We start from the raw sequence: 25,000 nt of genomic DNA, 5'->3' as shown, positions 1-25,000 counted from the left end.
ATTTACACACTTATATTCCGTAAAAAAAATCTTTACACATATATAACTCAATCTGACAAAAAAAAAACATAGTATATATAACTTAATGACCCAAAGTAAACTTAACTGAATCATTAAAAACAACAAAAATTAGGAATCAAATAGTAATTATTGTGAGAAGTTTACACAATCATCTGGTAATCCTCAACGTCCTGTGATCTTAAGTAAAAGCAAAATTGTAAGAGAACTTTAAAAAGGAACGGACTATCTGCTCGGTCATGATTTTATCTTTTCAAAATACTTGGGAGGAACAACACCATCAAAACCTTCTGTCAAGATCACCTTGTTGTCAGAAATGTAAAGCTTCATACCTTCTGAAATAATATATAGAGAAGTAGCAATCAGTGGTCTTATTTGTTGTAGATTTTATTGACTATCAACAAACAACAAAAAAATTCAACATTTCAAGATGAACTTGTAGACATTCACTTCAGAACATGTTTGGAATATTGTCATATCATACCTTTTAATGTTTTTCTAACGTCTAGAAAGATCAGAACATTGACATCCTGCCTCATACCTGAAAAAGTAGATGTAGATAATAAGTAACAGGCACACAAGAGGCCAATCAAAGTACTAGAACTTATTGCAACTAATGAAATAACTGAAAACTACTAAAGATCACTCTACACATCAGTACTTGAAAAGCCGAGACCGTTTTCTTCAAATAATTGAGTAAAATGGTCTATACAACAACTTTAATATTCTAAACAAATTTCAAAGGACACACTAACTCCCATGTCAGCCAAAAAAAGGAGATTTCCAATTCTATGGTCTCAACCCTCCAACAGATAGGTTGCAAAGGGATAAAGAGATGCGAATAGATCCAAGCTGTGATAATTAATAGTATCTGTGAAAGATATTGTATTGCTAAATTGAAACAATTATCTACAATATGATTGCAGAGAAATGATTAGTCTTTAATAAAAAGCACTAAAGTATACACGTATGTTGCTTCCAAGTTACTGACTTAACTAAACCATATTGAGACTTCGGAGGATGGACAAATTATTATTTGAATCTCTTTTATGAAATAAGTTTAAAATTTTTAATATTCCGGCTTTGGGGGAAAAACACACAAGTGAAAGGGTAGGAGACAAAACAAGAAATTTTTCATTTGGATTCCATCTTTGGTACAAAGTTACATTATCAATTATAATAGACACTTGATTGTCATTCCTTCAGTATTTTAAAGCTGAGAACCATACCAACATCCTTAATATTCCTGAAGGAAAATTAACTTAAAACAAAATATCTAAATTTAAATTTCAATAAGTAAATAGGATTCATTTTAAATAGTATATCACATTACCACTAATTACTTCTCCATCTGTTGGTAAACCACAATAGAAATGAACATGCAATTATAGGATTCTCAGTGGCAGCATCAACAATATGGACCACTAATTACTTCTCCATCTGTTGGTAAACCACAAGATAAATGACTACAGAACTGTTGGTAAACCAAAATAACTATTAATTCTAAAGGGAAACAAACCCTAGTCCAGACCCAAACCAAACTAACAATTATATTTATAAAAACAAATTTTCAACTGTTTTGCAGATACAACCTGAATTCTGGGATAAAAACCCATTTAAGGTGACAGCTAAGGCGTTCCCGTCAGACTTTCATTTCAAACCAACAGCAGTCAACACAACCAGAACCTTCTATAACTTATTTTGGTAGACTCAAATTCAGTGTCTATCAAACATTTCAAAGACCCAAAGGATCAATTGTTGAACACTCACTCAACAATTCAAATATTAAAAGTGCTTCAACCAAGACATTTTGGTCCGGACTTAAACAAAGGAAAGAAATTTTCAGTGCCTTTTGATCTTGTAGGTTATACCTATTGGGATTACGTTGAGGCTTGGACCAAGGTTTTCTGGCATCAGAACGTACGCTTCAAGCACTCCTGGCTCATATATTTCAAGACTAACATAATCTACAATTTCCCAAACTGGTTTCTCCAATGGTGGGATTTCTTTGGACCAATTCCTGAGATTTGCTCAAAGCAGGTTCAAGAAGGCTCTTCATCAAAGAAGGAAGAGGCAAGTTCATCAGAAGAAGAATTAGAAGAAGACCTTTTCTACCAAAACGAAGATGATTGTTTTGGTATCCCTTTAAATGATGATTAAAAGTTAATTGTAATTACGGTCACATAACCGTTTGTATTTTTAATCTTGTAATAGTTCCGGGCAATACTACCTGTCCTGTAGCAAATAAGTACTAGCCAAAACTACAAGTCATGTAACAAACAGTCAAATAGTTCCGGTCAAAACTACCGGTCTTATAGCAAAATTTTGACTATATAAGGAGTCCTCAACCATAATGTGAGTCACCCTTTGATTCAGCCATTTTCAGGAGTCTTGAGAGAGAGGCGCTCTGCATAAGAAAAACTTTGTAAGCTCTTCTTTCGATTTGAATAAATTTGAAGTTTTCTATCATCTCCCTTCTCCCCCTTCCACCGATCCTGTGTGACTCTGCCGCTACTTCAGTTTCTTTGTTTGCGAAAACCTAGGATTTGTAAGCTTGTAAAGGTGTGTCCTTGATATTTGTTTTGAAAAATGCATCTTCATCTTTCATACTGCATCATTCTTACTTCATATCTGTCCGTTTGATCCTTTTTCGCTGATCTCCGGTATCAGAGCCAAAAATTTTCTATAAGACCAGTAGTTTTGACCGGTTGACCGGAACTATTTGACTATTTGTTACATGATTGGTAGTTTTGACCAGTACTTATTTGCTACAGGACAGGTAGTATTGTCCATAACTATTACAAGAAAAAATACAAACAGTTATGTGATTGTAATTACAATTAAATTTAATCTAAACCGATACTAAAACAATCATCTTCCTTTTGGTAAAAAGGATCTTCTTCTTCTTCAATAGAACTTGTTTCTTCCTTCTTTGAGGAAGAACCTTCTTCTAGTTGCAACATTTGTAGAACTTCTTTAAAATTTTTAGTCAGGACTTCTTTTGATTTTGATCCTGCTAAAAATGCAGCCAGATGAGACTTTTGGTTCAAAAACACATAAGTTTTTGGATCGGCTGCTTTGAGAAATTCTGGATAGGATTGGAACCAGGGCTTCACTTGTTCTTGATTAGCCTTGGACGAATCAAACTGAGTCCACCATTTTACAAATTCATGCCTCTGTAGTGATGGATATTGGTTTTTTTTCTTCGTTTTACTGTAACGATATTGCCATGAAAAAATCCATGACAGAGCAAAACGGGAAAAACATCTAAGATCTGCTAGAATTCGTGATTCCTGAGAATTGTATTGTTTTTTAAACTAAGCAAATTCTTGTTGAACCTGCTTTGGGAAAATCTTCGGAATTGGACCAAAGAAATCCCACCATTGTAAGAACCAATTTGGGAAGTTATAGACTGTGTTAGTTTTGAAATATATTAGCCATGAGTGCTTGAAGCGGGTGTTTTGGTGCCAAAAAACTTTGGTCCAAGCATCAACATAATCCCAATAGGTATAACCTACAGGGTCAAATGGTACTGAAAATTTTCTCCCTTTGTTTAAGTCTGAACCAAAATGTCTTGGTTGAAGAACCTTTAGGATTTGAATTGTTGAGTGGGTGTTCAACATTTGATCTTTTGGGTCTTTGAAATGCGTGATAGACACTGAATTTGAGTCTACCAATATCAGTTCATAAAAAGTCCTTGTCTTATTGATGGTGGTTGGTTTGAAATGAAATCCTGACGAGAATGCCTTGGCTGTTGCCTTAAATGGGTTTTTGTCCCAAAATTCAGGTTCCATATGCAAAATAGTTGAAAATTTGTTTTTATAAATATAATTGTTAGTTTGTTTGGTGGATGGTGTTTGAGTTTTGGCTAGGGTTTGTTTCCCTTTAGAATTGATAGTTGTTTTGGTCATTGATGTATCCTGGATCATGCTTTGTAAGTTTGGTTTAGAATCATTGTCAGATTCTGAAGCAATGTCTGGCCAAGATTTTTTTGATTATTTTTGGGAATTTGGTCAGACTCATTTCTTGAAGAGCCTGAAGTGTTTCAATTGGCCAAGCATAGCCGGCCGATGTTTGTTTGGCGGTTGCCGGTTTGGGGGATTCCTGAGTAGATGACTCGGGTTTAACTGAGATGATTTGGGTCGATGACCCTTCAACTTTGGTTTTCTCAATGGATGACCCAGCCCGTGGGATAGGGAGATACATACATTTTATGGATTGGACTCTAAGTTTGATGTCTTTAACAGTTTGAGTAAGAAGGTCTGACCAAGAAGGCGGGTTTTTCTTCAGCCTATCATGCAGTGGTTTGACAATGTTGTCTAAATATGGAACAAATTCACCTACATAATTCAGACAACTGAGAAATCTTTGCAACTGGGTTTTGTCTAAGATTTGGTTGGGGAATTTGCTGGCAAATTCTATTGATCTGTCTATTGGAATGACTGTTCCCCGATATATGTTATGACCAAGGAACCTAATCCGAGTTTGGAAGAGATTGATTTTTGATTTAGAGACCACTAAACCATTTTGTTTAATGATATGAATGAAGGTCTGAAGATTTTTGAAATGTTGGTCAATATTTTGGGAAAAGATTAAAACATCATCTATGTAGACAATGACAAATTTTGAATAAGGATTGAAAATATCATTCATAATTTTTTGAAATTCTGAAGGGGCATTCTTCAGTCTGAATGGCATTACATTCCACTCATATTGCTCGAAAGGTACAGTGAAGACTATTTTGTACCTATCTCATTCTTGGATCTGAATTTGCCAAAATCCAGATTTCATATCAAATTTGGAGAAATTTTTTGCTGAATTTAATCGGTTAAGCAAGTCCTTTTTGTTTGGAATAGGATATCTAATCCACTGTAAGGCTTGATTTAAAAGTTTCTAATTTATAACTAGGCGAGGTGTACCCCGCTCAAGCTCAGCTTGTTTATTGACATAGAAAGCCGCACAAGACCATGGGCTTTTGCTCTTTCTAATTAAGCCTTTATCAAGCAAATTCTTAATTTCTTTTTGGCAGTATTGGAGAAGTTCTTCATTTATTTGGATTGGCCTAACTTTTGTGGGAATTTGTTTTTCCATGAAGTCCTTTTCATAAGGAAGATCAACAATGTGTTTTTTCCTATTCCAAAATGCATGTGGCAAGTCGGAACAAATGGTTGATTCGATATGATGTAATAACGATTGAATTTTCTCTTTTATTTGGGGTTTCTCTAATTGCATTTGAATGTTATTAAAGGATACTTCCTCTTTTAAGAAGTTGATTTGGTTGATTTTATTTTCTATGAAATTTATGTTTTCGGAGATTGGTTTAGTAGAAAAATTGAATTCAATTTTTCTTCCTAAAGGGTTTGTAGTTATTCCCTCTTTAGATATCTGAAGGGGGAAAAGTGCTATAATAAATGGAGTACCTAGGATTACTTCGTTCTTAAGGTTTTTTTACCAGAAGAAAATTTGTGTTAATCCTGTTACCTTGGTTTTCGATTATGGCACTTGATAACTTGTAATTAATTTTTAATTTTGATCCATTTGCTTTACTCAGTTTTTCTAAGGTTTTTTCGAAGAATTTTATAGGAACTAATCCTTCCAAAATACAATTTGAATCTGCCCCTATGTCAAATAGGGCCATAGTATCTAAGAAGAAATCATTAATAATGATTCTAATGTTTATGTAAAATTTTTAGATTTTAATCTTGTTGATTAATCCCATAAACATATCATCTTCCAGATTTTCAGTTTGATTTTCTATATCCTTTTCAGTACTCTCAGAATCACTGCTTTCATCGAGTTGGGAAAGGATAATTTGATGAATTTCTTATTGTTGGCGAAGTTCTTTAACTTCTCTTTTTAAATTATTAATTTCTGTTTGGAGATCCTGGATTGTTGTTGGTTTAGCTGAAGTGTTTTGTAACCTTTTGAATATGTTACTATCATCAAATTTATTGTTTGTAATAAAATCTTTTTGTCTGGATTTGGTTTCTAGAGTTTTCTTTAATTTTTCTAGGAAAACCTTCTTTTCCTAGGGATCAGGTATGGCATTAATTGCCTCAAACAAGAGATCTTGTTCTCTTGTTAGGGTGTTGATCTTTCTTTCATCATCCGTAGGCAATGGTTGGTCATCTTGTTGAATTATGTTGAGGTTTTCATCAGAGAGTATGGAGGATTAAGTTTCTGTTTCTTCCTCCGAAATTTCTATGAGCAAATTATTAATCTGCTCTTCAATGGTTGGTTCTAGGTTAAGATTTATTAATTTTTTTCTTTAACCTACAATATTTGCTAATGTGGGCTTGTTTTCCAAAATTGTAACACGTCATTTTTTATTTTAATTTTTGTTTAGGATTTTCTATTTCTTTGCTAGTCGAGGGTTTGTGCGAGTATCTCCTTCTTGGAAATCTCTTGTTGTGGGAAATTTTATTCTCTTGGGTTTCTTTTGTAGAGCTTTGTTGTTTCTTTTGTTTTGGACAAGTTGGTAGTCCAAATTGTTCGTAGAAAGATCCTAAGTCCCTCTTTGTTTGAGCTTTCTCTTTGGCTAATTGTCTTTGAATTTTGTCATCTTGACAGATTTTTAGGGCCACTTTCTGGACATAAGAAATTAATTGACCGTAACTTAAACTCTCAAATGGAATGTCTCCATTAGCAGGCTGGCTATGAATTTTATCTCTAACCTTATCTCCTAATGATCTTGGAAGACCGGCTAGAAATTTTTCTTTCCAAAAAGGTTGTTGACTATTTCTCTAGTGTAAACTCTAGTCAGGAAAGTATCTCTATACCATCTAAAATCTACTAAAGTTCTACACTTAAGATTTGATAATAATTCTGTAGACCTATCTTTCCAGAGAGATGGGTCTCCAATAAAATGTTGGGCTATTGTAAATATCAATGTATTAACAACGTCAGGAATGTCTTTATTATCGTCATTAGTAATGACTTTTCCATTGAGATCCGTCTTAACTGCGTCATAAATTTTTTTATTTTTCCTCATTAGTGAGATAATTATCCCACCAACCTTTTAACTATCCGGAAAATCCTGCCACTAAGATATCAATAATGGTTTCTTCCGAACACTCATGGGATGTTTGGTAGGCTGTGACTACCATGGTCATGTGTTGGAGTGTATTCATGATATTGTACTCCGTTTGGGCATCTATGTTCCATTCGTAAATGTTATTTGCACTAAAGCTTTTAAAATTATTCTCACCTCTTTCTTCTAGTAGAAGGTCAGGGGTAGTTGGACGTTGATAATATAGTTTGAAGGGTGTTTTCCAGTGTTTGGAATTTATTGGATTTATGTCCTTTTGTCTTAAATGGACTGGCCATAACAGGTCTATCATTGCTGTCTTTGACTTTTGGTAATTGGAATTGTGTTGTGGGAGGTAATTCTGATTGGATTATCTCACCGTCTTTAATTTGCCAAATGGCGTTGGTTGTTGGATCACCTATGATATCTTGTTTCCACGTGTAATCTATATCTTCTTTAATGGTATAAGCTTGAAACCAATCAAAGAAAAGAACATTAATTTTGACTCTTTCGAAAAATTCATAGAACTTGTCTTGGATTTGTTTTCTGTTTGGACCCTTAAAATGTTGAAAAAACCATCTCCTTTGAGGTTCAATCTCCGAAGAATAAAAGTCTTTCCTAAGAGTTTCCTTATCAATGCTAAAGTTGTCAGATAACATCATAAGGTTCATGCATAAAGGAATAAGTTGGGGATTGGATCAACTTTTGGTCGTCCTCCTATTCTTGGTTGTATGTTGTTCTAGGTATACTAGATGTGGTATCTAATCCTTGGAGGTTTACAGCAGGGAACTGGTTATGTGACTCAGATCTGGTTAATGCTACTGGAATTGAACAGGTTCTCACCGAGAAAGACCTTCTGGATGACTCATATTCAGACCTAGAGGCTTCTATCCTTGATGAGAAAGAATTTCTCCTATTGAAGGTTATCTCTACCTTACCGAAGTTGTCTTGTTTAATTTGTTCTATTGTTGGAGCGGGTCGGGGGATAGACGGTGTGACCTTATCCATGACCCATTTTTCAGGAAGAGTTACCTCATCCCATTTTATTGTTCTCAGGAGAAACATTTGCCTTTTTCATATCAGTGATAAACAAAGTTGTCTCTCCTCTTTGAGGTTTTAATAGGACTCTAGACATACAAGTGTTCATGACTTTGTACTGGATCCTATAGATTAAAGTTGTTGGAATTGATCCTTCTTTCATGTCAAGGCCATGAAAGTGGATGCTTAAGAATAGAGAGTCAAGAATGTTCCTGTCCATCAGACTCACTGTTTTGTTTGGATAACAATTGAAGTAGACCGGACCTTGTCATAGGCTTGTTTCTACTATTCCTATTAAGGAATCTTCAAATTTGTTATGCCTAATGTCTCTAAGGCACATTAAAACTGCAACATCTATGCCCATATCAATTAAGGGCTTGATGGCTACTTGTACACAACCGATGTGTAAATATTTGTATTTATGGCTATGTTCATAAATTGAGTTTTTTGAAAGTAAGTGAAATTCTTCCCCTATATCTTGTCCTAGAGGAATATTATTTTTTACAGTTTTGATTATGTAATCAAAGTTATGTTTGTCTTTAATTATTTCAGGAACATACAGTGTGTCCTGAGAGATTTCTGGAATATTCCAGTCATCTATGTTTTGATTTATATCTTCGAATCGGACCTCCTCATCGATGAGATTGTGTTTTGGGGTGACCTCATGGGTCTGGTTTTCTTGTTCATTGAGTAAATTGACATTTCTTTGGGAATTGTTTGAGGATGAATATGAAAATGAGTTAGATCTAAAATATATACAGGAGAAAGAATGTAAAAGACGAGACATATTTAAAACATCCTCTAGTATCTTTGTCATCATATGGTTTCATAGAAATGTATCCGTAAGTATATATGTTACTAAATTTCTTGGATTTGATAAATAAAAATTTTTACTCTTTTTTTTTTATAAAAACAGACAACATAGTTTGAACACTACTTCTATAGCCACGAGTATATTATGTTTTAATATTTTATTTGAACAATACACCTTAGCCTTACTGTCCTTTCTCAACCACGAGTCTTACTGCTACAGTATCATTCAACTAAAATATCAGACTATTGTGCTTCCAGAAAATACTGTTCAAACATACTGTTTAGTTTAAAAGTACTATACATTGACGAAACAAGTTATTGTACATAAGTTCATATCCATGAAATCAGTTATGTCCTTACGGATAGTATTCCTACTTCCCCATCAGGCTCTGATACAAGAGATCAACGGAAAAGAATCAGACGGACAAATAGAAAGTAAGAATGATGCAATATGAAAGATGAAGATGCAGTTTTCAAAACAAGTATCAAGGACACACCTTTACAGGCTTACAAATCCTAGGTTTTCGCAAACAAAGAAACCGAAGCGGCGGCAGAGCCGCACAAGATCGACAGAAGGGGCAAAAGGGAGATGGTAGAAAACTTCAAATTTATTCAAATCAAAAGAAGAGCTTACTAAGTTTTTCTTATGCAGAGCAACTCTCTTTTAAGACTCCTGAAAATGGATGAATCAAAGGGTGCCTCACATTATGGTTGATGACTCCTTATAGAGCCAAAATTTTGCTATAAGACCGGCAGTTTTGACCGAAACTATTTGACTGTTTGTTACATGACTTGTAGTTTTGACTGGTACTTATTTGCTATAGGACAGGTTGCCTAGAACTATTACAAGATTAAAAATACAAAAAATTATGTGACTGTAATTACAATTAACTTTTAATCATCATTTAAAGGGATACCAAAACAATAATCTTCATTTTGGTAGAAAGGGTCTTCTTCTAATTCTTCTTCTGATGAACTTGCCTCTTCCTTCTTTGATGAAGAGCCTTCTTCCTCTTGTAATATTTGGAGAACTTCTTTGAGATTCTTGGCCAGGCTCTCTTTTGATCTAGAGTCGGCTAAAAATATTTAAGGTTCATTGGAATTCGTGGTTCTTGGGAAGTATATTGTTTTTTAAATTGAGCAAATCCTTGTTGAACCTGCTTTGGGAAAATCTCAGGTATTGGTCCAAAGAAATCCCACCATTCGAGAAACTAGTTTGGGAAATTGTAGACTGTGTTAGTCTTGAAATATATGTGCCACGAGTGCTTGAAGCGTGTGTTCTAATGCCAGAAAACCTTGGTCCAAGCCTCAACGTAATCCCAATAGGTATAACCTATAGGATCAAAAGGCACTGAAAATTTCTTTCCTTTTTTTAAGTCCGAACCAAAATGTCTTGGTTGAAGCACTTTTAATATTTGAATTGTTGAGTGAGTGTTCAACGATTGATCCTTTGGGTCTTTGAAATGTTTGATAGACACTGAATTTGAGTCTACCAAAATAATTTCATAGAAGGTTCTGGTCTTGTTGACTGCTATTGGTTTGAAATGAAAGTCTGATGGGAACGCCTTATCTGTCGCTTTAAATGGATTTTTATCCCAAAATTCAGGTTCCATCTATAAAATAGTTGAAAATTTGTTTTTGTGAACATAAATGTTAGTCTGCTTTGTGGAAGGTGTTTGGGTATGGGCTAGGGTTTTTTTCCCTTTAGAATTAATAGTTATTTTGGAAATTTTTGTATCTTGAATGATGTTCTGTAGGTTTGTTTCAGCCCAGGTTTTCTTGGTTAATTTTGGAATTTTGGTCAGACTCATTTCTTGGAGGGCCTATTGTATTTGGATTGACCAAGCATAGTCGGCCGATGTTTGTTTGGCGGTTGTCGATTTGGGGGATTCCTGAGTGTATGACTCAGGTTTAACTGAGATGATTTGGGTTGATGACCATTCAACTTTGGTTTTCTGGGTGGATGACCCAGCCTGGGTTGGTGACCCAGAAGATTTTGAAGATGATTTCTTGGTAGTTGGCTCTGGTAGAGCTAGCTTGAATCCTTTCCCTGAACTTCGACCTCCTCTCAGGGAGGTCCCTGCTGCCTTAGGAGGCATTATCACTTTTCTGTAATAATTCACGGGTAAGGTAGCTAGGCAGAGAGTTTAAGGTGTCCTTGATATATTCTATGTCAAAATCAAAGACACTTAAAATTGCTTGCCATCTTGCAAAAATCTGTTTCGAGGCAAGGTTTTTAACATCCTTTTGTAAAATATCTTTGGCTAACTTACAATCAACCCAGATTAAAATTTTTTATTTAATAAATCTGATTGAAATTTGGAAATGCACAAAACAATTGCTAAAACTTCTTTTTTAACAATTAAATATTTTAGTTGTGTAGAATTCTAATGTTTTAATGTATATGCAATGACATGCTCTTGGTCATGGATTCTTTGTTTAAGGAAACCACCATAACCTATGTCAGATGCATCAGTTTCAACAATTTTGAATGCCTGTGGGATAGGGAGATACAGACATTTTATGGATTGGACTTTAAGTTTGATGTCTTTGACAATTTAAGTATGGAGGTCAAACCAAGAAGGGGGTTTTTCTTCAGTCTATCATGCAATGATTTAACAATGTTGTTTAAATATGGAACAAATTCACCTACATAATTGTTCTTTAATGGTTTGATAGTCATTGTATTTGATGGGTCTGGTTTGGACTCTGTCAGTCTTACGAAGGGAATGTTCAAAGGAGGTGGGTTCAGTATATGGATGGTCAATAGATATAGGTTTAGGTTGAGGAGGTAAAGGTGTAGGAGAAAGGGAATCTATAGGGGAAGAAAAGGCTTGTGGATTATGGGTAGTGATGGAAGGGTGAGCAAGAATGGTAGGGTCATTAATGTTGAGAGTGGAAAAGGGAAAACAGTTCTCATAAAAAATGACATTTCGAGATACTTCAATGGTTTGTGTATGGAGATTGTACACTATGTAACCTTTCTTGTGGGATTTAAAACCTAGAAACACACAAGGTAAGGCTCTAGGATCTTGCTTTTTTCTGTTAGCACTGAGAGTGCTAGTGTAACATAGACAGCCAAAAACTCGAAGTAAATTAACATCATATAATGCAGAATAGAGTTTTTGATATGGGGACTCATTTTTCAGAAAAGGTGTAGGAATGATATTCATCAAAGTAACAACATGAAGTAAAGCATAGGACCAAAAAATGTTTGGAAGGTTAGATTGAAACAAAAGGGCTCGAGTTACATTAAGTAAACATTGATGTTTTCTTTCGACAATCCCATTTTGTTAGGGAGTTTCAACACAGGTTGTTTGATGAATAATACCAGTGGCTTGGAAGAAATGACTCATGATAAATTCGACACCATTATCTGAGCGAATAGCTTTAACTTTTGTATCAAATTGCCTATCAACAGATTTAATTAAACCTTGTAAAAGAGATTGAGTTTCATCTTTAGAAGACATTGGCAAAACCCAAACAAATCTAGTATGATAATCAACAATAGTAAGAAAATATTTATGACCATGTATAGAAGTGGTTGAACAAGGGCCCCAAATATCAACATGTATTAAAGCAAAGGGAGAAAGAGAATGAGAACTGCTAACGGGAAAAATCAATTTCTTTTGTTTGGCTTTGTGATAAGCATCACAGATAATGTCTCTGGCAGAATTTAAAATGTGATAATATTGTTTCATGGCTAACATTCTTTCATTGGATAAGTGTCCTAATCCGTAGTGCCATATATCAATGAGTATTTTATTACAAGAATTGACATAATTGGAGGGATTGAGTATAGCAAGGGATGTACTGTTGTGATGGCTAGAGGTTGACTTGAGTTTGTACAAACTAGATTCAACATCAACTGTACCAATCATCCTATTGGTGGAGATTTCCTGTATCAGACATTTATTAGCCAAGAGTACAAGCTGATAATGCATGGAATTAGTCAATTTGGAAATGGAGATCAAATTGAAATTGAAATTAGGTAGATACAACACATTAGTCAGAACAAGAAATTCTGAAATATGCACAGTCCCAGAGTTTTTAGCAATAAGTTGTTCTCCATTAGGAAGGCTAATAGTGATGGGAGAAATCTGTTTACACTCACTATATAAATCAAGGGAAGATGCAATGTGATCAGTAGCCCCCGAGTCAAGGAGCCAAGTATTGAGATCAAAATCATTGTTTATGGTGCAAACTATAGGTAAAACACTTCCTATAACATAATCAATTTTAGGAACTATACCAAGTTGATTGATATGGGTTGTCTATGTAGAAGATGAAGATCCAATGGTAGATGTTTGTTGTAGCAAACTCATTAGAGCTTGATATTGCTGTGATGTCAATTTCATTTCTGAATTCTGTCCTTCATGAATTGTAGTTACTGCTACTGAATTCTCATTATTCATTGATTCTGTAGCTGTTATTGATATTAGCACCAGGCGCCTTGTGCAAACGATATCCTGGTGGATATCTGTTGACTCCCCAATGCAGTTACTTTTTGTTCATTTATGTCTCAAGGAAATTTCAATGAGGGTTTACTGGAAAGTGCACCGGATCGTCAAATATTTAAAATTTAAAACGGATGAATCCGAGTATCGAACATAGGGAACTAATGTTAGCCTGAATTAAGTTCAGAATCGAAGCATTGTTGAGAGAACATGCATGAGTTATAATTTCAAACAGAATTTAAACTAAACTTTTATGCTAAAAACTATAAAATGCAAGGTAAATAAAATGACAACAGTAGGTAGAAATGTTGGGTCTTTCTAACAAACAAGCTAATGCATAGAAATATATTTCTCTAATCAATCGTGCTCTTGTGTTCTATGTTGTAGCCTAAATTACTAAACCCTCGATCCCTCGTCAGGCCGAATTAATCCAAGCTTCGTCCTCAAATCCCTCTTGTTGGACTAGGCCCGATTTAGACAACCCTCTTAGGTGTAGACTAACTTAAACAGAGTTTCGTCCGCAAATCCCTCATTTAAGACTAGACTCAGCTCAAGTAGCTTACGAAAGTTTAGCCTAATTTAGCCTAAGCTTCGTCCGCAGATCCCTCATTTAAGACTAGGCCTAAACTAAACAACATTATTGTAACAACATAATTAAAACCAAAACTTAACTCGCAGATCCCTCATTTAAGACTAAGTTTCGATCTTGCTTCAATCAAGTTCTAAGGCAATAGTACATTTCCCAATGCTAAAGTCACCTAACTATGCACACAATTGGGTGATCAAACCAAAAGCATACAAACATTAAGCATTGAAATAATCTTTGAACACAGAAAACACAATCAACTAGATATTATGTATTTACATCAGCTGTTCATTAGAAATCCCCAACTAGGTTGTTTAGCCAACCATTACAAAGAAACCCTAACAATAAATGAGAGTAAAAGCAGAGAATGATAGTTTCTTACACAAGAAGGGGGATTCCTCCTCCTCTTCTCAGCATCTCACACTCACTCTCTACTAAATAATCTCTCTCAAACGAAAAGACCTAGGCTTTAGTGCACAAGTTGTTCCTCTTTGCTGCTTCTAGGGCTCTTTTCCCAAAATAGGCACTGTGGAATGTTGTGCACCAGTGCCTCCTAAAATTCTGTGCCCAGTCTCAAAAGGTGTGTCTACCCTAATTCTGCACAAAATAGACTTTAAATAGGCTCAGAATTTGTGACCTTGCGCTTAGCGCCACCCTCGCCCTTAGTGCGAGTAAGTGGAATTGGGCTTAGCGTCAGTATTGTGCTGAGCTTGGCTGAAGGCACCTGCTGCCCTTAGCGCAGCACTTAGCGTGCGGCTTTGATATTGATGCTCTGCCAGATTCTCCTTTGCGCTAAGCACACTGAAGCTGCGCTTAGCGGTGGATAAGCGCTTGGCTCAACTATTGAGCTTAGCCCAATTGCTACTTTTTTCAATTCAAAATTTAGCCTCTTTTTCACCTGAAAATGCACAGATTTCATCATTAAATCCAATGGAAATGTTCTAGAGACAACGTTAACCATAAAACAAGTTTTATTTACAAAATTTACCCCAAAATAACCATAAATTGGGGAACTATACAAGCTTTGGAAAATGATTTCTATACAAAAGTTAGTCATATAAAGTGACTAACAATATCCATGTTTATTGAAGCACTTTGTCTTAGTGTGGCCAGTGATACCATAGTAATTGTACACTTTGCCGCTTCTGTCAGCATTTGAGCCTCTACCATTACCATGAAAAGTTTGACCTCCTCTTCCTCTATTCGATGATAAATTACTTGGATAGCCATTCTTTTTCCAACAATCTTCAACAACATGTCCATTCTTCCCATAATAGCTACACAAATTTCTAGAATGAGAAGCACTAGTAGCATTAATCAAGCTGAGATTATTCAAATTAACAGTCCCATTGAGTTGTCTTTCTTGTTGAGTAGCGTATGAGAAAACTTTATTAATTGAGGGAAGAGGATCCATCATCAGTATATTGGACCTGACATTGCTGTACTAATCATTCAATCCTCTTAAGAACTGCATAACTTGATCTTGTACCTTTCTTTGTTTCACAATTACAAGATGTTGGATCAAGTGGGCTCAGAATAATTAAGAAGGGGGGTTGAATTAATTATTCCTAAACCTTTACTAATTAAAAATTTACTCTTCTAAGGCTTTTACTTATGTTGTTAAGAGAATAAGGAGTAGAAGAGAAACTTAACCAAAAGTAAAAGCGGAAATTAAAATGCACAGCGGAAAGTAAAAGAGTAGGGAAGAAGGAGACAAACACACAAGAGTTTTTATACTGGTTCGGCAACAACCCGTGCCTACATCCAGTCCAGTCCCCAAGCGACCTGCGGTCCTTGAGATTTTTTATGAGAATCCTGAAATTGGCCAAATACAGGCTAAAGGCCCAAGTGGAGAAGGATGAAGGCCCAAGTGGAGAAGGATATAGCCCCCGAATGGAGAAGGATGAAGGCCCAAGTGGAGAAGGATGAAGGCCCAGAGGCAGAGACACTATCAAGACTATTAATTGTTGCTGAAGGCCCATTTAAAGGCCCAAGTTAAAGATGTGAACCTGAGTAGGAGCGGATCGTTTGATACAGGCTACAGAGGTTTGGATGACGCCACTTCCGGTAAAAGAAGATAAGTCAGGCTAGACGCCACAAGGTTTACCTTGACAAGTCTGATAATTGGTTCAACCAGGAACCCAGAGAGAAACTCTCACCAAATTTTATCAAATGCCAAAAGTTTTTTCTTTATTGAAAATAAAAACCAATACTTATAGTGTATCTGAACAAAAAGATAAAAATAGACATGGGCCTTCTAAACAGTTTTGGCCAAAATTACAATAAATAAAAATTATAACTAAAAATATATTTAACTTGGGCCTTTAAATTAGTTTGGGCCTTTAGCAACAATTAATAGTCTTGATAGTGTCTCTGCCTCTGGGCCTTCATCCTTCTCCACTCGGGGGCTTTATCCTTCTCCACTTGGGCCTTCGTCCTTCTCCACTTGGGCCTTTAGCCTGTATTTGGCCAATTTCAGGATTCTCATCATTCCCTCCTTCTTGGAAAACATTTGCCCTCAAATGTCCAAGATCATCACCGGGTTCAAGTACCACTTCCTTCCTTTTCTTGTTGGCTTGCTTGGTATAGCTTTCATTCTTCTTTGCAATTTGCACATTCACTTGGTCATACAATCTTTTCACATACTCAACTTTGGCATGTGCATCCTTACGTTGAGTCTCTTGGGTATTGCTTTTGTAAGTTGGCCTGTTAGGTAATGAAGCTCCGGGGAGGAAATCAACTTGATGTTCTATGCCTCTTGAAGGTGGCAGTCCATGAGGAATCTCCTTAGGAAAGACATTTTTAAATTCCTGCAATAAGGGTTGAACACTAGGAGAAATAGAAATAGTAAACTCATTAGAATTATCAGTAGAAATTTTACTGTCTTTGCAATGCTGTAGATTGAGTGGTTCATAAGCAGGTAACACTTTCCTCACTTCACTCGCCTCTGCAAAATAATTAAATTTTCTCTCATGTGTATCACTCTCTCTCTTATGTGTATCACTCTTTTCCTTGGGTGTATCACTCTTCTTTTTCATATGCCTCTGTGGTGCCTCACTATTTTCTTTCTCTTGTTCTCTCTTTTCTCTCATTCTGATTTGGTCATCACACATTTCTCTAGGGGATAGAGGTTTAAGAGTAAACGAGGAAGATTTGGCTATTCGTCTGTAGGGCTCTTCTTTGTTACGGTTCAACAAATGTTGCATTTGTGTAGTCCACGCGTCCAGAAATAAGCGCTGAGATCCGTCCAGTTGATGATATACACCACTATTGTCACCAGCTCTTGCCATGATTAAGGAACAAAGAATTTTGCAGTAAATTAAAAAAAAAATTCAGGACCTCACCACACTCTACTCACGTGTTTCTCTCTTTGATGGTAGTTCACTCGTGTTTAATGCTCTCAATATAGGCTTTTGTGTGATGTTTTCACTCTTGCCTTTTACCACTCACTCCCTCTTAAGTTCCTGTATGAATCAAATTAGACACATAAGGTATATAATAGGAAAGACAGTTTAATTATCACAGATTGTGTAATAGATTTAATTTGGATAATAAATTAGATTTGATTTTGGTTAACAGATTAGACTTGATTTGGATAACAGATTGGATTTGATTTGGATAACAGATTAGACTTGATTTGATTTGGATAACAAATTTTGATTTGATTTGATTTGGATAATAGATAAGATTTGGATAACAAATTAGATTTAATTTGGATAACAGATATGATAACAAATAAGATAACAGATATGACCAGTAAACTTCAAATGCTCATAACGTTTGCTACGGTTGTCTGTTTGAGGCCCACTATATATCAAAACTCTCAGAATTCAAAGGAGAATCTAGATAAGGGGATTTGGTACACGATTTTCTGCCAAAAAAAGCCTCTAACTTCCTCAATTTTGTGTTCAAAGATCAAACACCCATTTTTTTTTCAAAATTTCTGCAACTTTTTTTTTACACAAAGTGTGAAAGACACAAGAAACAAGAACAAGAACAAGAACGCAAATAACAGAACACAAGACGCAAACAAGAACAAAACAAGATGTAAATAAGAATGCAAATAATAGAACAAGGACAAAAACACAAACCTAGACAAATTACAAAGAAAAAAAATAGGATAGGATAGGATAGAACTTGTATCAAGGGCCGAAGCTCTGATACCTGATGATGTGAACCTGAGTAGGAGCGGATCGTTTGATACAGGCTACGGAGGTTTGGATGACGCCACTTCCGGTGAAGGAAGATAAGTCAGGGTAGACGCCACAAGGTTTACCTTGATAAGTCTGATAATTGGTTCAACCAGGAACCTAGAGAGAAACTCTCACCAAATTTTATCAAATGCCAAAAGTTTTTTCTTTATTGAAAATAAAAACCAATACTTATAGTGTATCTGAACAAAAAGATAAAAATAGACATGGGCCTTCTAAACAGTTTTGGCCAAAATTACAATAAATAAAAATTATAACTAAAAATATATTTAACTTGGGCCTTTAAATTAGTTTGGGCCTTTAGCAACAATTAATAGTCTTGATAGTGTCTCTGCCTCTGGGCCTTCATCCTTCTCCACTCGGGGGCTTTATCCTTCTCCACTTGGGCCTTCGTCCTTCTCCACTTGGGCCTTTAGCCTGTATTTGGCCAATTTCAGGATTCTCATCAATTTCTTTCAACCTTGTAAAAATCTTTTTACTAGCAAAGATCCACAAGGGATGTACCCTGCTTTGTTCTCTTTGAACCTAGTGGATGTACCCTCCACTAGAACTGATCCACAAGAGATGTACCCTCTCTTGTTCTCAGTCAAACCCAAGTAGATGTACCCTCTACTTGTACCACAAAGGATGTACCCTCCAATGTGTTAAGACAAAGATCTCAGGCGGTTAAACCTTTGATACTTTGTGAATGGGGATACAAAAGAATTCTCAGGCGATTAGTCCTTTGAACACTTTTGTATAAGGGAATGGGAAGAATCAAAAGAATTCTCAGACTGTGTCGTTTTGAATTCTTTGACAAGGGAGAAGGGAGACGCAAAAGAATTCAGGTGGTTAGTCCTTCGTTCTTTTGGAAAAGAGACAAGAGAGATACAAAAAGAATTTAGGCGGTTAGTCCTTGGCGAATTCTTTTTGGCAAAGGGAGAAGAGATGAAAAGAATGAATAGCACAAGTTTTCAAGGTTTAGAAAACCAGAAAACTTTGGAAAGCTTTTGGCACAAAGAAGAAGAAGAAGTTCAAAGAGATTCAAGGCTTGTAAAGGATTGTATGAGATTGATTGGAAAAGTGTATTGAAAAGCAAATCAAAGCCTTGCTTTTATAGACTCTTCATGTCTGGCCAAGAGGACCATTTAGAAGAGTTATAACTTTTAGAAAAACTAAAAACCAATTTGAAAAGGTAAAAAAAAAAACCATTTGAAGAGTTACATCTTTTGATTTATTCAGAAACAATCACTGGTAATCGATTACTAAATCAGTGTAATCTTGAAATCAATTGGAACGTTGTAAATTCATTTGAAAACTTTTTCAAATCCATTTTGCTACTGATAATCGATTACAACAATCTGGTAATCGATTACCAGAGAGTAAAAACTCTTTGGTAAACATGTTTTGAGAAAAATCCATGTGCTACTCAATTTTTGAGAAAACCTTTTCATACTTATCTTGATTAAGCCTTCTCTTGATTCTTGAGTCTTAAGTCTTGAATCTTGATCTCTTGAATCTTGATTCTTGATTCTTGAAATCAACTTTCCTCTTGAATCTTGAAGTGTTCTTGATTCTATCTTGAATATCTTGAACTCATTGTTTGATTGGCCTTTGAGCTTTTTGTCATCACCTTTGTCATCATCTTTTGTTATCATCTTTGTTATCATCAAAACATCTTTGAATCAATCTTAATTCATCATGAAGCTTTGCTTCTACACAAGAGCATCACATATCATTTTTGAACACAACTACATATTGGATTTGGTCTATATGATTCTAATTCATCCCATATTACTCTTAATTTTGTATAGTATTTTGTGACAGAGACATCACCCTGTTTGACGGAAGCAACTTCCTACTGTAATTCTGAGATTCTCAACAAATCACCTTGTGAATATCTTGATTTCAGATTTCTCTAAATATCAATGACATTATCCAGCCACAATATACTCTGTCTGATTAAAGGTGATACTGAATGTATCAACCATGAAACCATCATATTGTTGGAACGTTTCCACACAGTATGAAGAGCATGATTAGGTACTGGTGGTGGCAAAGAACCATCGATAAACTCCAACTTATTTTTCGCACTGAGTGCAATAGACATTGATCTGCACCATGAGTTATAATTTGTGGGATCAAGAAGAGAAGAAACAAGTGAGATTGATGGATTCTCACTCGAATGCACATAATATGGACTATGAGGATTGAGCAAATCCTCTAGTGCTGACGGATGGGTGAAGCCATGGGAGAATTGAAACAATGCTTGTATCGGGGAAGAACAAAGAGAGTGCGCAGCAGAGCTCTTCAATTGAAGAGTTCTGATACCATGTAAAACTCATGGCACAACATATTCTAAAACAAAGAGAAAAAAAGCTTGAAGAAGTAGATGAAAGGAATGCTTCTCATTCTTCAATTCAATCATGAATATAGATTATATACAAGAGTTAGTTCATAACAAACTAACTAAAATGGCTAAAACAGTTATAACTACTCTAATTGAAATGGCTAAAACAATTATAACTACTCTAACTGAAATGAGAGAGAAGGCTAATAAGGAACAACAAGAGAAGAACCTTGTTGATTATATCCTTGTATACAATATTCAATTTGCACAGATTTGTAACTACAAGAGGCTACTAATGATACCAATGATGACACTATGAGAAATATTCCATACACAATAAGCTTTACCTTGTCCGAGTCATCGCTCATCACAATAGTTGGCAGAGCCATCATCGTTTTCCTTTTATGCTGTGGCATTTCTAACAAGCTAATCTAGGCAGGCAGAAAAGAAAATTCAATTTAGGATTAAAGTACAACAATAACAAACTGGAAATAGGTATATGCCATGAATAAAAGGGGCAGCCCAGTGCACAATGTTCCAACCTAACGGGGTCTAAGAAGGGTAGATGTATGCATCTTTACCCCACAACCAAAGAGACCATTTCCAGGATTTAAACCCATGACTTACAAAAAAGGTCATAAGGCAACAACTTTACTGTTGTGCCAAAATTATTTATATGTATATATGAACTCCAAGGGTCTAATTATTTCATTTTATCACCAATCTTAACTAGTACCAGTAAACAATCCTGCAATGCCTTTAATGGATTAAATGAGCATGATTCATAACTCAATTACAAAAAAAAAAATAGATTTTAAAAGAATTTTAGTGATGTATGTATAGTACCTCTTCTTGTCCTCCCCTTGCAACAAGAACTTCATCCCAAGGTTGCGCTAGATCAGCCAACATCTTCCCTCGTTTGCTTTTCACAACTGTACCTATTACATTTATAAACATAATGGAATTTAATTCTTTAGAGGCTTTCACCATCTCCTTTGCAAAAAAAGAAAGAAAGAAAGAACCAAAATGAAATATTTCCATTTTCTAATGTGACAAAGCTAATCATAGAGGTTCAAAATGAAATACTTGTAACAAGTTTGTCTATACTCTATAGGATTAATTATACAATTCATCTCTTAATTGTAATTATAAGTTCAATTGGATCAATCAGGTCCTTTAGAAACACTTCAATTGAGTCCCTCAATTATTAAAAAGTTTAATCAAGTCCTTCAATTGTTTAAAAACACTACAAATCTACAATTGTTATTTCCGCCAACTTCATTAGTTCAATAGTGTTTTTAACCAATTGGAAGACCTGATTGAACTTTTTAATAAATGAAGGACCAATTAAACTCTTAATTATAATTAAGGGACCAATTTTATAATTAAACCTACTTTATATTGACGAAATAGATTAAAACACAAAACCAGAGCATACAAACCTACGGGAACAACAATACATAGCGTTGGTGCAGTAAGTCCATCGCGAAGCATCAAAGTTAAAATGCCCATGGCATCAACGTTGCCACTGCGTTTGGTGTGGTAGCGGCCTGTGTTGTGAAACTCCAGCAGCGTGTCTTTGGACTCGTCGGCATAGAGCACGACGTCACCTCCGTGGCCACCTATGGGGAGAATGAGGGATCCGTCGAAGTCCCTCTTCAAGGAGCCTTTCCCTTTCTTCAACTTCATTTTTCCTTGCTCCTGTTGCTGCTGCTGATTCAGAACCGCGCCGTGGCCGCCATCACCAGTGCGAACGGTGATGATGACGTGGTCGAAGTATTTGTGAGGTTCCTTTGCCAATGACATTGACGGCGGAGGAGATGCGTTGGCGCTGGTGACAGCGCAATGTACATAAATAGGTTCCTTCATATTCTATTTTGATATTTTAGTCTTCAACCGAGATTGTCATAATGGAGGCCAGGGTCCGGTTAGAGGCTCTGCAATGGAAGAGAGAAAGCGTTCATGTTACTAAATTTTACCTTTGTTTTTATTTTATTTTATTTTTAACTTTGATGAGTTGTCATTTTTTAATTGGATGTGTATAAATATGCGTGTTAGGTTTTTGTGCATACAAGATTTGCTCTATCATTTAACTAAAAAAATATTGTGCAAATTAAAGCAGCTATACAATGATGCTGGCCACGTAATCAGTGTTGTGGGTTTTGAGAGAAATTCATTTGAAGGATACTGGCTCTGCTAGCTTGGCTTCCAAATTAGACGAAGACTAGGGTGTGAATGTGAAACTCCTTTCACACACAATGTAATTTTAAAAAAATGATAACCATTTGGGTTCGTCTGATTTAACAATAAAAAAATTAAATGGACCAGATTACTTGATGGCAACCAGTTTAATGTGTAACAGGACAAAGATCTCCCCTTAGGTATAGGGTTCCCCTCCCCCTTTGGTGTAACGTTGCCCTAGCAAAGGGCGTGGCTAGATGATTGAAGTAGAGGATTCTCCAATTTAGCACGATTGAAACAAAGGACGAACGGAGGGTCCTCTATCTTGTTTTTTTCTATTCCATTGTACGCCAAAGCCCTCTCTTATTTCCAGACGCAGCAGCGGCTTCTTCTTCCATTTTTGTTCATTGGCGTGAATAATGGCGACATATGCTGCAATGAAGCCCACAAAGCCCAGCTTGGAGGGGCCCCGAGAGCAGATCCACAAGTAACATTCACCCTTTCCTCCTAGCACGTCAAAAACCTCGAGAAGGGTATGCCCCAATTGATTGTAGTTTTTTGTTTTTAAGGTTGTCGCTCTCCTTAGGCTTATGTTTCGGTTTTTATGTTACATTTAGTTTGTGTAGACTTGGTTTGTGGTGCAAAGGACGAGCTCCAGGAGTAGATCCACAAGTAACGTTCCAAACCTTTCGTGACTCATCTAATCTACAATCCTTCCATTATGTAGTAAGTGGAACAAGTGATAAGATTATGATTAACCTTGTTCACTTGACATGTTTGATGAGTTAATTTCTGTAATATTGTCATTAATTTACTGTTGCATATGATGACTATTTCTGTTTTTAATATTAGATCGTCTCTCTAAATATCTATGTGATCAATTCAGTGTTTTGTTACCAATCATATAATCTTGTATAATGTGATTCTTTTGTATTTCTATTTCTATGATGCATATAGTGTTTTAGCTCTCCAATACAATTAATGTATCTTTCATTTGTCATTTGTTGAGGTTCAGATCTTGTGCATTGGCTCTATAGGCTTATGTGGCTCTGGTTTGGGTATACCTAATCCCTTAAAATGCCAAAATTCAGTTAACTTTTACCATACCCCCACCCAAAAAAAAAGTGACTTAATGTATAGCAAATGTATTTGTAGGAAGGTAAACCACTTTTTCAATTTATTGTAGTTGCAGATGTTTAATGCCTTTATAAAAAAATATACATATTCATTTATAGATGAGCATGTTTGCATACTGTGCCTGTGTGTCTCAGGTTCCTTGTACAGTCAATGTCAATGTAACTTCATTATCTAGTGTAGTTGAACCACCATGTCTTAAGATTTATTTCTGAACATGGTAGGATTGATTATGGTAAGTAGGATGCAACCCTTTCTCCATTACATCATAAGGTTGGCATATTTCACAATTTCAGTCTAATTCAATTGCTCAGAGTTATGTCATCACTACCCTTGTAGAATCAATACAATTGATTAATTGATATTTTCTTAAAAAATATACATAACTTTAAGAAATATATAGTAAATAATATATGAGATAAAGAAGTAATAATTTGACAATGAAATTCATTTTGATGGGTGGAGAAGCAGAGCACATAAATGAGAAGATTAATTAAAGCTCTGCCTTTGTAGTTGGAATTGGAGTAGAGTTAATGCATTTGTTTAACAATGAAGTTCCTACCTAGTGGGTAGATACTAAAATTTATTTATTTATTTGAGAAAAGATACTGAAATTATAACACTAGAAATATTATTGTTCTTATGGAACGTCGACATAACTTATTATTAAAAGAACATTTGAAATGAAAAGGATTGTATCATAGCAGAAAACTTAGCTATATGATATTAACACTTAGATGTATAACTGTTTAGGCGGCTAAACTTATACAAATTTTGCATACCCAATGGTAAGTTATGGTCAATGAAATGATAATGTTGACTGGGAAAGAAGATAGACGACCAAATTTCAATACCATTTAAGTATAATAAAGTGTTATTAACACATTATCTAACTTATTATTATTTATCAAAATTTATTAACTATTGTAAATTATGCATAAACCATTAAATAAAATTTTAAATCTATAAAATTATATAATTTTTTGATAAATTTTAATTTATAATAAAAAGTTTAGGGTATGTTAAAAAATATATTATTAACAAAAAAATTTATTTATAGTAAAAACTTATTTTAATTCTACCATTCTTCTTCTATTAATGGAAGATACTAGTATCATTGTTGTGTACCATTACAACCACTTAATGATAGAGAAATTACGGTGTTTCAAAGGCATTAATTAGCTCGTGTATTTTTTTTTATTTTCA

The 25,000-nt window shown here is 35.2% G+C and overlaps 1 protein-coding gene across 1 annotated transcript; it reads right to left on the bottom strand.

Annotated features, from left to right (window-relative positions):
• On the bottom strand, positions 1-22,412 carry LOC114392038 (probable GTP-binding protein OBGC2). Its single transcript, XM_028353075.1, has 5 exons — positions 21,922-22,412; positions 21,326-21,417; positions 20,827-20,910; positions 503-559; positions 1-353 (listed from the first exon to the last, which is right to left on the bottom strand). The coding sequence occupies exons 1-4, from the start codon at positions 22,346-22,348 to the stop codon at positions 554-556; spliced, it is 609 nt and encodes a 202-aa protein (XP_028208876.1). The 5' UTR covers positions 22,349-22,412; the 3' UTR covers positions 1-353; positions 503-553.
• Between the last annotated feature and the right edge of the window lie 2,588 nt (positions 22,413-25,000).

Source organism: Glycine soja, chromosome 17 (assembly GCF_004193775.1).
Source record: "Glycine soja cultivar W05 chromosome 17, ASM419377v2, whole genome shotgun sequence".
NCBI lineage: Eukaryota > Viridiplantae > Streptophyta > Magnoliopsida > Fabales > Fabaceae > Glycine > Glycine soja.
Note: the sequence above shows the minus strand (reverse complement) of the source record. Positions and strands in the feature narration are given on the sequence as shown.